The sequence below is a fragment of the Sphaeramia orbicularis genome, chromosome 21 (genome assembly GCF_902148855.1).
Source record: "Sphaeramia orbicularis chromosome 21, fSphaOr1.1, whole genome shotgun sequence".
NCBI classification, from domain to species: domain Eukaryota; kingdom Metazoa; phylum Chordata; class Actinopteri; order Kurtiformes; family Apogonidae; genus Sphaeramia; species Sphaeramia orbicularis.
The window spans coordinates 8,127,767-8,142,085 of record NC_043977.1 but is presented as its reverse complement, the minus strand read 5'-3'; the positions used below and the strand labels follow the sequence as shown (position 1 = coordinate 8,142,085).

At 39.6% G+C, this 14,319-nt stretch overlaps 1 protein-coding gene across 1 annotated transcript; it reads right to left on the bottom strand.

The window, feature by feature from the left end:
- Nucleotides 1–3,471: 3,471 nt before the first annotated feature.
- LOC115412809 (complement C1q-like protein 4) lies at nt 3,472–6,024 on the bottom strand (the record flags this gene model as incomplete). The annotated part of the gene is made up of 2 exons (XM_030125470.1): nt 3,472–3,743; nt 5,967–6,024. Coding segments are annotated over 2 exons (330 nt in total), but the record flags the coding sequence as incomplete, so codon positions are not given.
- Nucleotides 6,025–14,319: the final 8,295 nt, after the last annotated feature.

Below are 14,319 nucleotides of genomic sequence, written 5' to 3'. Positions count from 1 at the left end.
TCAAATGAATCACAGACTCTGTCCAGCCCGTTGCTTCACCAAAGAGTTCATGACCAGAGGCCTCATTAAGCATTGTTCAATACTGCCATCTTTTGGGCAAATGACAGAAGGACAGGCAATGCTGACTTATCAAACATGACATGAGCTAAAATATGAATTATATTTGTATATAGTAACAATATACAATGGATATTTCTATGAAATGTGCATTAATACATATATGAACACTCACACAGTTTATCAGTTTGTTTATCATTGAAACTGTAATAAAAGAAGAACATTTGCATTTTTATTTATTTTTATTGAAAAGCAAAGGCTACAATGGGGAAAATAATCCACATTACTGGTTCTCCTACACCACCAGCTATATCTCCAGCTACTTCCTCTATTTAACTGACTGACACCTCCCTACAAACACTCAAGACACCCTCAGTGTGATGCAAGATGTGAAGCATTTTTATGAAGAAGCAGTGTCTTGAAAGAACCGAGCCCTCGTTTGTCATTGGTAACAGGATTTTCTCATCAGTGACACAAGCTTTGAATTAAACCTTCATCTACAATGGCCATTTTAGTTCGAGGCATACATTAATGGCCTGTTCCAAAGAGTGAGTCTGTTAAAATCCACACAACCTGGGAGGTTTGTGATGATTTTTGACTTTCCTCTTTAAGCTGTGATATTTATGTTCATTCCTTAACATTATTTTATATTAATAGATTTTGCATTTCAGTTTTGTGATTTCAGCAAATGTTGTGAAGCTCAATATACTTCACAGTCTTTTCAAAGTCATCAGTGTAAAACTCATTACACAGTGCAGCTATTTCTCACAGACCATTGAAAGTTTTGGTTACAATTCCAATCATTCCACTCTCCTGATGAAAAGGTGTGTGCACAGTCCTCTTCACCATAAGCTGGAATGCCATTACCATTGTCAGGCTGTTTTCCATCCCAGAATCTGGACGAGGAACGGTAGAACAGGACAAATGTTCCTAGTTTGGTTCATTTCTAGTAAGAAGTGAGGCAGGTGTCATATTAATGAACTTGAATTTTACCATAGAAATACCAAGAAATTATGTTGAGATTAACCAAAGTGGTGAACATTTGTCCTTACGACAGAGTGACTGCAGATCCATCAACCCATTTCCAGGTTCCTTCATGTTCACCATCAGTCAAACCGATCCAACAGGCGATCTTGAGCCCTGTGATGAAACCCTGTTAAATGTAAAGGACTGTGAAGAAAATATATAAATATCAGAATAGACTGATAAAAAAAATCCCCATGCATCCCTTTTAGCAGTCTATTCAAGTTAGTGTTAAGGGTTAAAATACATGAAAACACTGGTAAAATTCACCAAGAATATGTAGAAGTCTAAATAAACAGTTAAAAAGTAGATGTATACATTATGTAAATAACCAAGTTAAACCTCTATATTTTTTCAGCCTTTTTTTTTTTTTTTTTTTTTTTTTTGATTGATTGGATTACATTAGTTCAGTGTAGATAGAAGTTTACTGATCAGGGCTTGGGCAGGGCCTTTAAGGAAAATAAGGTTCTAGCAGCAGCACAACACTGTATTTGCAGAATAATTACCAAACGAATAAGAAAAAATAGAAGAAATTAATAACAAGAATAGAGAAACAGAAGAAGGAGATAGCACATCAGATACTGTATTAGTTATTACAATAATAATAATTATTAAAAGTAGGTAATAATAAGCATTAAAAAAACTATAATTACAACAACAACAAACATTGTGCTCATATCTTTTCCATGTAAGAGTAATATCAGAAGACATCAGTAGATGGCTCGGGAACACCATAATACCCCTTCGAGGCAGTTTGCAGCCAGACGGTTAATATTCTTTAGTTACACTTACTTGTACGGTACCTCAGTATAAATGGTAATTTTAAGTTAATTACGAAATGAGAAACAAAGCAGGTTTCCATCGTCTACCAGACTGAGAAATAGTTAACAGGTTCAAGTATATGTTTACAGTTTTCAGTGTAACTAACTGTTTCTTAACCAAGCTGTTGGAACGAGTACAGCATATAGTCATTTCACAAGGGCCTGTGTGTTATGAGTTTTGTCTTAAACCACCCCAGAATTATCTAATTTTTCACATCCCATGCTGATTTGAGTTTAATGTTAAAAAATATTTGATGTTACTAGCTACAGCTAGCTGAACTGAAATGAAGCAAAGCTGGCAATCAATGGAACTGTAGATGATTAAGATATGCGATATCTGCTAAAGTGTGTGGTTTACTGCTGAACTGGGTTATACATGTTTATATCTGGTTTACTGTTGGTTGGCTAGTTTACATATGTTTCTATCTGGTTTCCATATGTTTCTATATGGTTTACTGCTAGTTGGCTGGTTTCTATATGTTTCTATATGGTTTATATATGTTTCTGTCTGATTTATTTATGTTTCTTTGTGGTTTACTGATGGTTGGCTGGTTTATATATGCTTCTATGTGGTTTACTGCTGGCTGCTTTATGCATCGCCTCTCATGCTTCATGTATCTCCTCTTCGTGCCCCTCCGTGTGTGTGTGTGTTTGTGAGCATGTGTGTGTTTTTTAAGCGGGGGCGCCAAATTCATATCTCGCCTAGGGTGCCAAAATGGCTAGAACTGGCCCTATGTGCGAGTGTACTTTGTAATTAGGATTTGAAGAATGTCAAAGAAAAGAAAACTAAACATAAGACACTTCTTTAGGAGTCAAAGTGTAAGTTCAAGGGCATAGAACTGTAGAGGCTCAACAATACAGATACTGAATAAAAGACACTATTTAATGCCAAACAGATACACTTTTTTAAAGTTATTTTTTACTTATTTTCACATATTTGAATGGAAGACAACTGTTTAAAAAACACAAAGAAAATTTGTGGGGAAAATACAATAAAATGTCAGATTCTTGATGCTCATGTGATTTTATCCATATTTTTGGGGAATAATAATAATAATTGAAAGTAAAAGCCTTTTTTTGCTCAGGCAGTAACTGTACCATCAAACTCTATGATTATTGTATTCATAATCTGTTCATATGTCATGCATCAACATATTTATGTCAGGTGACAGACAGTAGAGAGGAGGGATGAGGCAGAGGAGGAAAGGCTGTAAATTCACAGGTGAGGTTAAATAATGATGGATATGTTAGTCATGAGAATAACTTTGCAGAATGCATTAAATGCTTGTATTGTCTTTAGATATTCAGATATGCATTATAAACATGTTAATTACAGAATGTTTTTCTGACTATGATTGTTTGCTCATTTGATCAGCTCTACGTGATGTGAAATTATGATCGCAAAGGCAAAAAAATATTAACTTTCAGGAGTGCTGCCTTGGAGCACTTTTGTGTCCCCACCAATGTCAAAATCAAACCTACTCCCTTGATGAAATGTATTAAACACCTTGTACACATCCATTAAAAAACATTTCACTTCTGTGTTTGTGGACTCTGCAGACATGTGGGTCTACACGGCGAAGAGGAGGAACCCGGTGAAGGTGCTGAGTTTGCCCTGGTCGAAGATGCTGTGGCGATTCCAGAGACGGATGAAGATAGTGTCGCCGACCTCCAGCTGCACCGTCACGCTGTTAGAGCTACAGCCGGTTGATCCCCGTCTGTCGTGGATCTCAGAGATGAGTTCGCTGTTCTTCACCAATGTTGCATCCAATGTACCTGATCTTCCCACGCAGCCGGTGAAAGAGAAGTAGTAGACGCCCTTTGTGGGGGCTGTGAAGATGCCTGCAGACAAAGAACAGAAAATACTCAAACCCAAATCTAAAATCCAATACAGACAATTACAACTTCAGACAATAATGTATCCACTGGACAATGATATTACACATGTAATGAGAACATGATGGGTCACTAAAGGATGGTCAGTGGACAGGAGGAAAGAGAGGGGAGTGGGATTAACAAACTCAGAATGTAAAATGGAGGATTAGGACCACACTGAGGGAAGAACACCACATATTTGAAGAAAAAAAATCATGGTGCAAGAAGAAAGTCATACCTACAGGAATAAAGTAAAAAATATTTGAGTTTAAAATATTGTGTTAATGTGCTCTGATACTTGTAGAACACTGTAAATATGTCTGAAGACTTATACATATATGCACATTAAAGCTCATTATATAGGTATGCTCATAATTGATTCTAAACATTTGCATAAGGAGTTGTGATTCATGTAAAATGTAAATCATTATGGCTATGACTTTACAGCAGGGCTATTCAACAGGCGGCTCGTGGGCCAGAACCAGCCCGCAGCCCCTCTACCCACAAAAAGTAAATAAATAGTTTAACAGCCGCTAAACCAGGTGTCTCCAACACGTCACTCGTGAGCTGCTGGTGGCTCACCAGGCCCTTTCCAGTATCTCATCATGGGTCAATAATATAACAACACATTTATTTGTGTATTTGGACCCTAATATTTCATACAGTTTGAATTTGAACCCTCCAGGTGCTACAAAGCTGTCTTTATATTCATTTTGGCAAAAATCGAGTGGATTTCTACAGCCTGTTTTAATTCCTTCTTAATTTGTTACGTCTATAACTAGTTACATCATGACATTTGCACATATAAGGTCCAGATTTCCAACGAACATTTCTCCGAGTACGCCATAATTGTTTGTTTGCAGCAGTGGCTGCAGTAAAAACTGAAAATATGTCCAAACTTTGTGCTGATGTTCAGCTGTTGGCTGTATTAACGAACACAAGTGGTTGCATTTAAAGGGCCAGCGCTCCAAACCACCTTTCTTGTGTCATTACTCAGAAAAAGGGTTGAAGATGGACCTGTGGAGGTGAATTAATGAAGAATTCAGACCCAAGCAGAGCAGAGTTTATGTAGACCACAGGGAAATGTTGGAAAATGCATAATATCACTCCTTTAAACCGAGGCATCATTCAAAGTGGTTCACATCCTGGACAAGCACAAACAGCTCCTCACTGATGGAGGTAGAATTAAAGAGTCTGTGACTGCGGTGGTGGAATCATTATTCTGACAGGGACCATATACATAAGACGGAGACTTTATCTGCTATTACTGATGCCCAGTTTGGTGTGTGTGCTATCTGTGCATGTGCTCAGACAGCTGCAGTTGGACCTGAACAGGTGCCTCTGGGTTTCAGTCCAGTGTGATGAGTCTGTAGAAGTGATAGGGTGATGCTGGATTTATGTGCACAAAGGTGTTCTGTTTTTAATTGATATGTTTTGACAGGATAAGGGAATTTAGTTTTATATTATACAAATATGTGTATGCATGAAAAATAGCTATGTAAATACATGTTGCTAAATTTGAGTAGCTCTCCGGCAGCTTCAGTATGTAAAAGTAGCTCAGAGGATAAAAGGCTGGAGACCCCTGTGCTGAACAGTAAAAATGGCTGTTAGTGACACTTAACGCCATTTTGCAGCCCTGCCACTGTTTAGGGAAGGCAAAAGAGACTGGCTACAACATGAAACAACATGAAAACATGGTGCATTCAATGGAGAAGAGATGCAAAGTTGATGGTGAAAATTGAAAATTTAACAAAATTTGATTAGTCTTGGTCAGAGACCAAAACAATATGGATGGTCATAAATTGCTTTAAATGTAATGTTTACATTTCTTACTTGCACTAAAAACTAACAGTTACTGTGACTGTGATGGTGTGATATGTTAAAATTTAACACAACAGGCTAACAGTTAAAAATGTTGAAAATGTGATGGTTATGGAAAATATAGTTGAACAGCCCTGCTTTACAGCCTATAGGTGCATTATAACATAGGGCTGGGTGATATCGAGAAAAAAAATCACATCACAATAATTTTTTTCATGTCAGACGATATCAATATGTGTCATGATATGAATCAAATCACTATTTTTGTCAAACTTAAATTTTCCGTTACTCATAAGTGTGAAGACATAAGTGTGTGTGTGTGTGTGTGTGTGTGTGTGTGTGTGTGTGGGGGGGGGGGGGGGGTCATACCTGTGCTGGAGTTGTATCTATTGCCAACATTAGTTACCACTCTCTTAAAGATCAGTGTAACGTAAGTGGTAAACGGTACGTCAAGTCAGTAGTGGTGACCAGTGAAGCTGAGAACACCACATTAGATGGACCTGGAGATAGGAAAGAACATCATTACATCCCTGACAGACTGAACCATTGGTAGACCCACAATGTGTCAAATCTTCTCTGTGTTTGAATTAAATAACTTCAAAATGTGTGATTATCTGGCAGGGGAGATTCTAGAATCAGAGTTTTTGGGGGTGCTGAACGCCCAGAGTGCTGGCTGGCCAGGCAAGAGAAATTTCACAGTTTTGTACATTTTTACGCAATTTCAGACCATGATCTGCATCTAACCTTTCTTAAGTTACATCCGTTTATTGACTAAAATGAAGAAATAATAATGAATCGATACTAATACTTAAACACATTCACCACAGATCGTCAGTGGGCCCAGGTAATACACATGTGGAACCCCTAGAAAGCTGAGAAACTCCACTATTCCTTACTTTTTAAAGCATATTGGTAGGTTTAATCATTGAAAAGTTGGTCACAGAAGGTGGTCACAGTCACTGAGGGTTCAATGAAATCCCTCCTCCACCTCTGTTAAGCTTTGACCCTGTGCTTATTAAGTTATTCAGTAACATGGAGGGTAGTCATTTAAAGATCAAGGAACTTGTTACTGCAGAACACAAAGTTATTTCACTGTGAGATAAGAGGACTGTTTTGCCACTTCTTTTTTTCTTCTTAATGTTAAAGAGGAATGAATCCCTCAGTTCCTCTGCTCTCGTGTTTCAGGTCATTGTTTTGTTCAAGTTATAATTGTATTACAGACTGAATCAGATTGTCCTCAGGTGATTCCAAACTCACTGGTTGTGAGACGACTGAAGCACTATTTGGTTGGACCTCAAAATATTTATCTAGTCACTCATTTTTTTTTCTATTATTGATATTATTTTATAGAATTAGTTTGTATCTTCACCAATAGTCAGCTGTGATAAAATATCATGTTTCCTTCAGAATCAAAGATGTTCTTTTGAATCTCACCTTAAATTGATTCCTGGTAAAAGCAGCGTGTGGTGATCACTGAAAAACAGGAATATGATGAAGAAGTTCAGTTTAAGATTATGTGACTTATGTCCTGTTCACTGTTCAAACTAAGGGCCTGATTTACAAAGATCACAAATAACATGTGCAAATTTGCTTGCTTGCACGAAAAAATGTGCCGTTATCAATTTGTGTGTCAGGGGTGATCGACTCAGATTTCCTGTGTAAATGACAACAGGTTCAAAGTCTTGGAGACCGCATTATTTAAATGAGGATTTTGCGTGCACTACTGGTTGTTGTCATGGAGACAGTACGCTGGAAAAACTGCTCTGGGATACACCAGCACTAATGGAACAGTGCGCTGGAATGATCCAGACGCAAGGAAATGTAACGATGGAGGAGTTTAGTCACAGAAGGTATTGCATGACTCCTCCTTATGACTGGACCCAAATCATCCCCTCGTTCATCTAGAAGTTCTACAATGGCATTGTGGGTAGGAGGTAGTCCGAAGTTTGGACTCACCTGGTTTTTCTTTATTTTCATGACTGTTTACGTTGTAGATTCTCCCTGAAGGCATCAAAACTATAAATGAACATATATGGAATTATGTTGTGAAAAAAGTGTGACATAACTCAAAGCATGTTTTATCTTTAAGATTCTGGACCCAAATCATCCCCTAGTTCATCTAGAAGTTCTACAATGGCATTGTGGGTAGGACATAACATTGGCCCCTGCAGGTGTACATCCCTCCCCCTGCTCTTACAACCCCCACCCCCCACCCCCCCGCACTTATGTATTATACTCCCCATTGTATTAAGCCCCCCGTCTTACGATTTATTGACCTCCGTCTTACAAGCGTCTTAAGTTTCATTTTCAGTTTTATGGCTGTATGGTTTGTGTGTACTAGTCTTGCGGTAGGGCACGGACCCCCCGAATTCAGATCTGCAGGCACGCCTGGGTGATACATCTCAATTATTTTTTCTTCTGTCATTCCAAAAATGTTGACACAAGCAGGAAACATTGGTTCTCGACGTTGCCCTTTGGATGGGCCTATGTCGCCTCCTCGCCACAACAACTGCAGCCAGTTTTACATGAAGCTATGCCAGTTAAAACCTACCTCTCAGATGCTAAATACAGACACAAAATAAGGCACTGCGATCAGTTTCAGGTTTGGTAAATCACATTTTGCGCTAAATAAATATTTGCATCTACTCCCTATAATTTTGTGCGTTCTGGCAGAAACATCTATATTGCATATTCATCAAGGCAAACATGCTAAATGGGTTGCGTGAGCCGTTTTGCCCATTTGAGAGACGCAACCCTTGGTGCGTCCTGTGAGTAGATCAGCTTCTGCGGGTTTTTGTATGCGTGGTCAAGTTTGACACATTTTTACTACCTTTTGTAAATCAGGCCCTAACATGGATATTATTTTAAACAGACCGGTGTAATAGACACGAGTAAAATGGGATGAGACACTTTCATTTAACAAAATCTATTTTTACCCTGAGCACACAAACATACACAAACTACAGTTTAGAAAATATACACCGGAAAATGTTAAATTCTCAGTTTTGTGATATAAAACCTCGCCAACATATGGATGAGACCAACAGTGGCCAATTTCCAAACGGTTTGATTTGTTAAAAACATCAGACATGTATGTATGATACAGGATGTTTGGATGTTTTCAAAATACTGCTTTTACAACCCAAATACCAATAGTGACTCATGACACACGTATTCACTGCTCTCTGGTCTAGAAAAACCAAACCACTAACAGCTGAAAATATGCGGAAACCTCAACTAAATCCCATAATGCAACAGACAGTTCAGTATTTGAAACACTCATGAGTTCCTCTAGAGTTGACACAGCTGAAGTGTTTGGACATTCACATGTAACTTGCCCATCACTGCAGAACTGAATTTACAAACCCAGGATGGAGGAACAGTGCATGACCCTTGAGGTCCAACCTGTCAACACAGGATCTTCAGGTGAGAGTATAGATCAGGGGTGGGCAATCCTGGTCCTCGAGGGCCGGTATCCTGCATGTTTTAGATGTTTCTCTTTTCCAGCACACCTTCAGGTGTGCTGGAAACACCTGGTGTGCTGGCACACCTGAAGCCCTCTTCCAGCACACCTGAAGGTGTGCTGGAAGAGGGCTTCTACAGGGCTTGATGATAGGCTTATCATATGAACCAGGTGTGTTGGAAGAGGGACGCATCTAAAACATGCAGGATACCGGCCTTCAAGGACCAGGATTGCCCACCCCTAGTATAGATCCTGGATTCATAGAAGTGTTTTCCAGACTGGTCTCAGTGTTACTGTTGTTTTATTCTCTGGTCTGTTTCCTCTCCTCAGCTCCTCAGGTCTCAAACAGGGGCTTACGTGGAGCTGTTGTCTTTCTGGGGTTCTTCTGTGGTTTCCTGATGTTTGGACTCATTGGCCTTGGGGTCTACGGTGAGTCTGGATCAAACACTGCACAAAGAACAGGACTTTATTTACATAGATTCAGTCTAATATGTGTTCTTTTTGGACTTTTACAACTGGTTTTATTATTATTTTAGGTCTGATGATGTATTCTATTTAACTCCAAAGACCTAAACAGCCAATGGCCTAAAGTATCTATACCTGGTGGTCCTCTAATTCTATCAATACATGTAAATCATTGGTGTAAAACGTAGAGTTTCATCTCTTTATGACTGAAGTAAAGTCATATCCTGAATAAGTCTCATGTATAAAGGTAGTTTAGTAGTTTTTGCAGATGCTATCAACATAAAATCACACCTTCCTTCCATATACACAGTTGTTTTTTTTGCCTTTTTGTTTGTTTTAGTCGAACAGAATCTAACCATTTGGATACTGTTTTGTACAAAAGTAACTGCACCAAATGAAAAAAAAATCCACAATGTTATTACAACAATGTAATAGCATTGTTGTTCACTTCACCCTTAAAGACCCAAACATCCATCACTGACCAAATATTTATTGACTCTATTGACTTATGTAAATATGCACCCATAACCCTGGAGAAAATATTTCAGTGAAACCGGATGCTCGGAATTACTTTATTATTCTAGCTGTACAAGTATCATAAAAGCTGCTGTGTGTGTGCACTTGTGTCCTTTTTTCAGTTCATATTTGTTCAGGTTATTCACATTTTATTCAGAGGATAATATTTTTATTATTTGCATTATATATGAATGAATGAATGAATGAATGAATGATTTATTTTTTAAAATGGGACAATTTGTGTTAATGAACACTTATATGTAAATATGGCTGATTATATCTCAAGTCCCATCGGCAAGTAAAAAAAAAAAAAAAAAAAAAAAAGCCAAACAGCTTACAGACAACATAATACCATAACTGAAGAAAGACATACAAAAAGAAAAACAAGTAACAGCACACAGTGCATACAAACAGACAAAAACAGGGACCAAGGCAGCCACCTAGCAAAAACTGATTAAAGTTTGCTCATGAATTATATTATAAATATCCCATTGTTGCTATTACACACACACGCACACACACACAAATACAAATACATACATATGTATATATATATAAATTCTTCTTCTCACCCACCTGGGCGGCATCTCCTTCTGCTGGTTCCATCCTCTCAGCTTGGGGGGTCACTGCCCCTAGCGCCCCCCCCATCACTACTGGTACCACTGTTGCCTTCACACCCCACATTTTCTCTATCTCCTCTTTCAGCCCTTGGTATTTCTCAAGCTTCTCATACTCTTTCTTTCTGATGTTGCTATCACTTGGGATTGCTCCATCTATCTCTACCACTGTCTTCTGATGTTTATCCACCTCCACTATGTCAGGCTGATTGGCCATCACCATCTTGTCGGTCTGGATCTGGAAGTCCCACAGGATCTTGGCCTGTTTGTTCTCTGTCACCTTCGGGGGTGTCTCCCGTCTGGACCCTGGGACCTCCAGTCCATACTGGGTACAGATGTTCCTGTACACTATGTCCTCTACCTGGTTATGCCGTTCCATGTATGCCTTACCTGCCAGCATCTTACACCCTGCTGTGATGAGCTGGACTGTCTCAGGCGCTTCTTCACACAGCCTACACCTGGGGTCTAGTCTGGTGTGGTAGACCTACACCTGGGGTCTAGTCTGGTGTGGTAGACCGACACCTGGGATCTAGTCTGGTGTGGTAGACCTACACCTGGGGTCTTGTCTGGTGTGGTAGACCGACACCTGGGGTCTTGTCTGGTGTGGTAGACCTTCACCTGGGGTCTTGTCTGGTGTGGTAGACCTTTTCCATCCACTGGTATGTTTTCTCGATATCAGCCACTTCTTCAGTTTGTCGGTGGTACATGCCACACAAGGGCGTGTCCTTCCATGATTGCCCCTCGGGCTCCTCGTCCTTACTGGGCTTTTGTTGCCTGAGGCATTCACTTATCACTTGGTCACTGGGGGCCATTTTCTTGACATATTCCTGGAGGTTTGCCGTTTCCTCCTGGACAGTAGTTCTGACACTAGTCCTCGGCCCCCTTCCTTTCACTTTGTGTACAGCCTCAGGACGCTGGACTTATGATGAAACCCTCCATGCATGGTAAGGAGTTTTCTTGTCTTGATATCAGTGGCTTGTATCTCTTCCAGTGGATATCCAGGATATTTTGCCAGCGGGGTATCTGATCACTGGCAGGGCGTAAGTGTTAATGGCTTGGATCTTATTTTTGCCGTTCAGCTGACTTTTCAGGACCTGCCTTACCCTCTGGAGGTATTTGGCTGTGACCTCTGACCTCTGAGCTGCCTCCTCATGATTACCATTTGCCTGTGGGATCCCCAGGTATTTGTAGCTTTCCTGCACATCTGTAACGTTCCCTTCAGGTAGCTCAACCCCTTCAGTTGTGATCACCTGTCCTCTTCTAGATATCATCCGCCCACATTTATCTAGTCCGAATGACATCCCAATGTCTTTGCTGTAGATCCAAGTGAGGTGGATCAGGGAGTCAATGTCATGCTCATTCTTGGCATACAGCTTGATGTCATCCATATAGAGGAGGTGGCTGATGGTTGTTCCACTTCAGAACCGGTACCCAAAGCCACTCTTTGAGATGATCTGGCTGAGGGGGTTTAGGCCTATGCAGAACAGCAGGGGGGACAGATCATCTCCTTGATATACACCGCATCTGATGCTCACCTGCGCAATTGGTTTTGAGTTTTCCTCCAGAGTCATGTTCCATAGCCTCATCAAGTTCTGGATGAACACTCTTAGTGTCCTGTTGATGTTCTCCAGCTTTAGGCACTCCAGCATCCATGTGTGTGGCATTGAGTCATAGGCTTTCTTGTAGTCAATCCAGGCAGTGCACAGGTTGGTGTCCCTCGTCTTACAGTCTCGGGCAATTTCCCTGTCAACCAGTAGCTGGTGTTTGGCTCCTCTGGTGTTATTGCCTATTCCTTTCTGTGCTCTGCTCATGTATTGCTCCATGTGCCTACACATCTTAGCTGCTATGATGCCTGTTAGGAGCTTCCATGTGGTGCTGAGGCAGGTTATAGGCCGGTCGTTGGATGGTATTGTTCCCTTTTGGGGGTCCTTCATTATGAGGACTGTCAGGTGTAGCAGTCAGTTTTTACCCCCCTCCCATTCTTACCCCGGGGTAAAAATCAACTAGTTGGTTCTTACCCCCGGGGGTAAAAACCAACTAGTTGGTTCTTACCCCCGGGGGTAAAAACCAACTAGTTGGTTCTTACCCCCGGGGGTAAAAACCAACTAGTTGGTTCTTACCCCTTTGGTTGGTTTCTACCCCCGGAGGTAAAAATCAACTAGTTGGTTCTTACCCCTCCCTCTAGAAACTGCCACGTAAATGAAAATATATGAAAAGCAGTCTAAAAGTCTATCGTTTGGATTTTGTGAGGAAAATATAGATTGTTTATGGGTTGGATGTGATTAAAGCAATATTTTAGGGAAATTTTACATATGCCTTCCTAGATATGTTTTGAAATAGTTTAGCAATGTATTGCATCCCTATATTTATTGCTCCTTGTTTTATTGCCTTATTATGCTATATTGATTTACATTCACATTGAAGGTCAAGGTCAATCAACACCATTTTCAACAAAAAATTCGAGGTTGACTAGGTGCATGTTTCCTGTAATTTTGAAATTTCTAGCTTAAATACGTGATGAGTTATATCCCAATGCAAGGAATTAAGAAAATTCTCGATTTTAAGACATTTTCCCAGAAATGACCTTGAAATTCAACGTCAACATTATATTTGATACAGATGTACAGGTCTTTAAGCCACATATTTGGTGCAAATTTGATGAACCTAGCTTAAAAATTGAGCGTTTAAGAGCCAAAATTGTGAAAAATAGGTGTGTGGGAAAATTTTTAATTATGCGCATACTTGATGAGCTGCAAAGCTGAATAACAAACTCAGCCTTTGTTTTTAGTTAAGTAACTCATATTCTAAATTTGAAATGGATCGGTCAAATACTTTCTAAGTTATCGCTCGGACAAAATATCTACAGACAGACAGACGAACAGACACGCAGGCTCGTAGCGTAATGCTAAGTGTTTTAACTCACAACAGTTTAAATTCTAATAAGAATGTCTGAGCTTACCTCTTTGTCATCAAACATCAGGATGCCATTGGCCACGTGGTAGGGCTTGGCAGTGTGGCGGAAGTTGGCTTTGGCATTGGCACGTTGTTGGGGTGGTAGGTCATAGATGGCGTCAGGATATCGCCGATCAGTAGCCGAGAAGAAGTTAAGAAGCTGAGTATACAGATCGTCGTCCATGATGGAATGAGTGAAGATTATCCAATTTACCTATATATAGGTAAAATTGGATAATCTTCACCGGACAGTATATATATATATATATATACACTGTCCGGTGAATACCGGTGAATACGTAAAGGTGTTGTTGTGATCAGATAGCACCTTACTCGAATGAGACTCGATCAAGAAATTTTGTTTGTTTTGAAGAATCTGTGTACTCCATGTATCACTGGATTTGAGGAATATGTGTTGTTATGAAGTGAGCAAAAATTTTTATTTGCATTCGCATAATTTTAATTTTGGTAAATTTTTTATGTGTTCACATTTTGCACAAACTATTATGCAAACAAAGCCAACTCATTTCCATTACATCGAATTAAAGTTCAAATAAAATATTTCACAAAAAGCCACGTCATTTCGCATTCTTTTTTTTACTTATTAAAATCAAAGAGAGTCATATTTCATATAGAGCGCTTGCAATGAAAAAATGAAATATAACCTTGTTTTCTTGTTGTATATTTAAAGTGGTTGTATGTTGGGGGG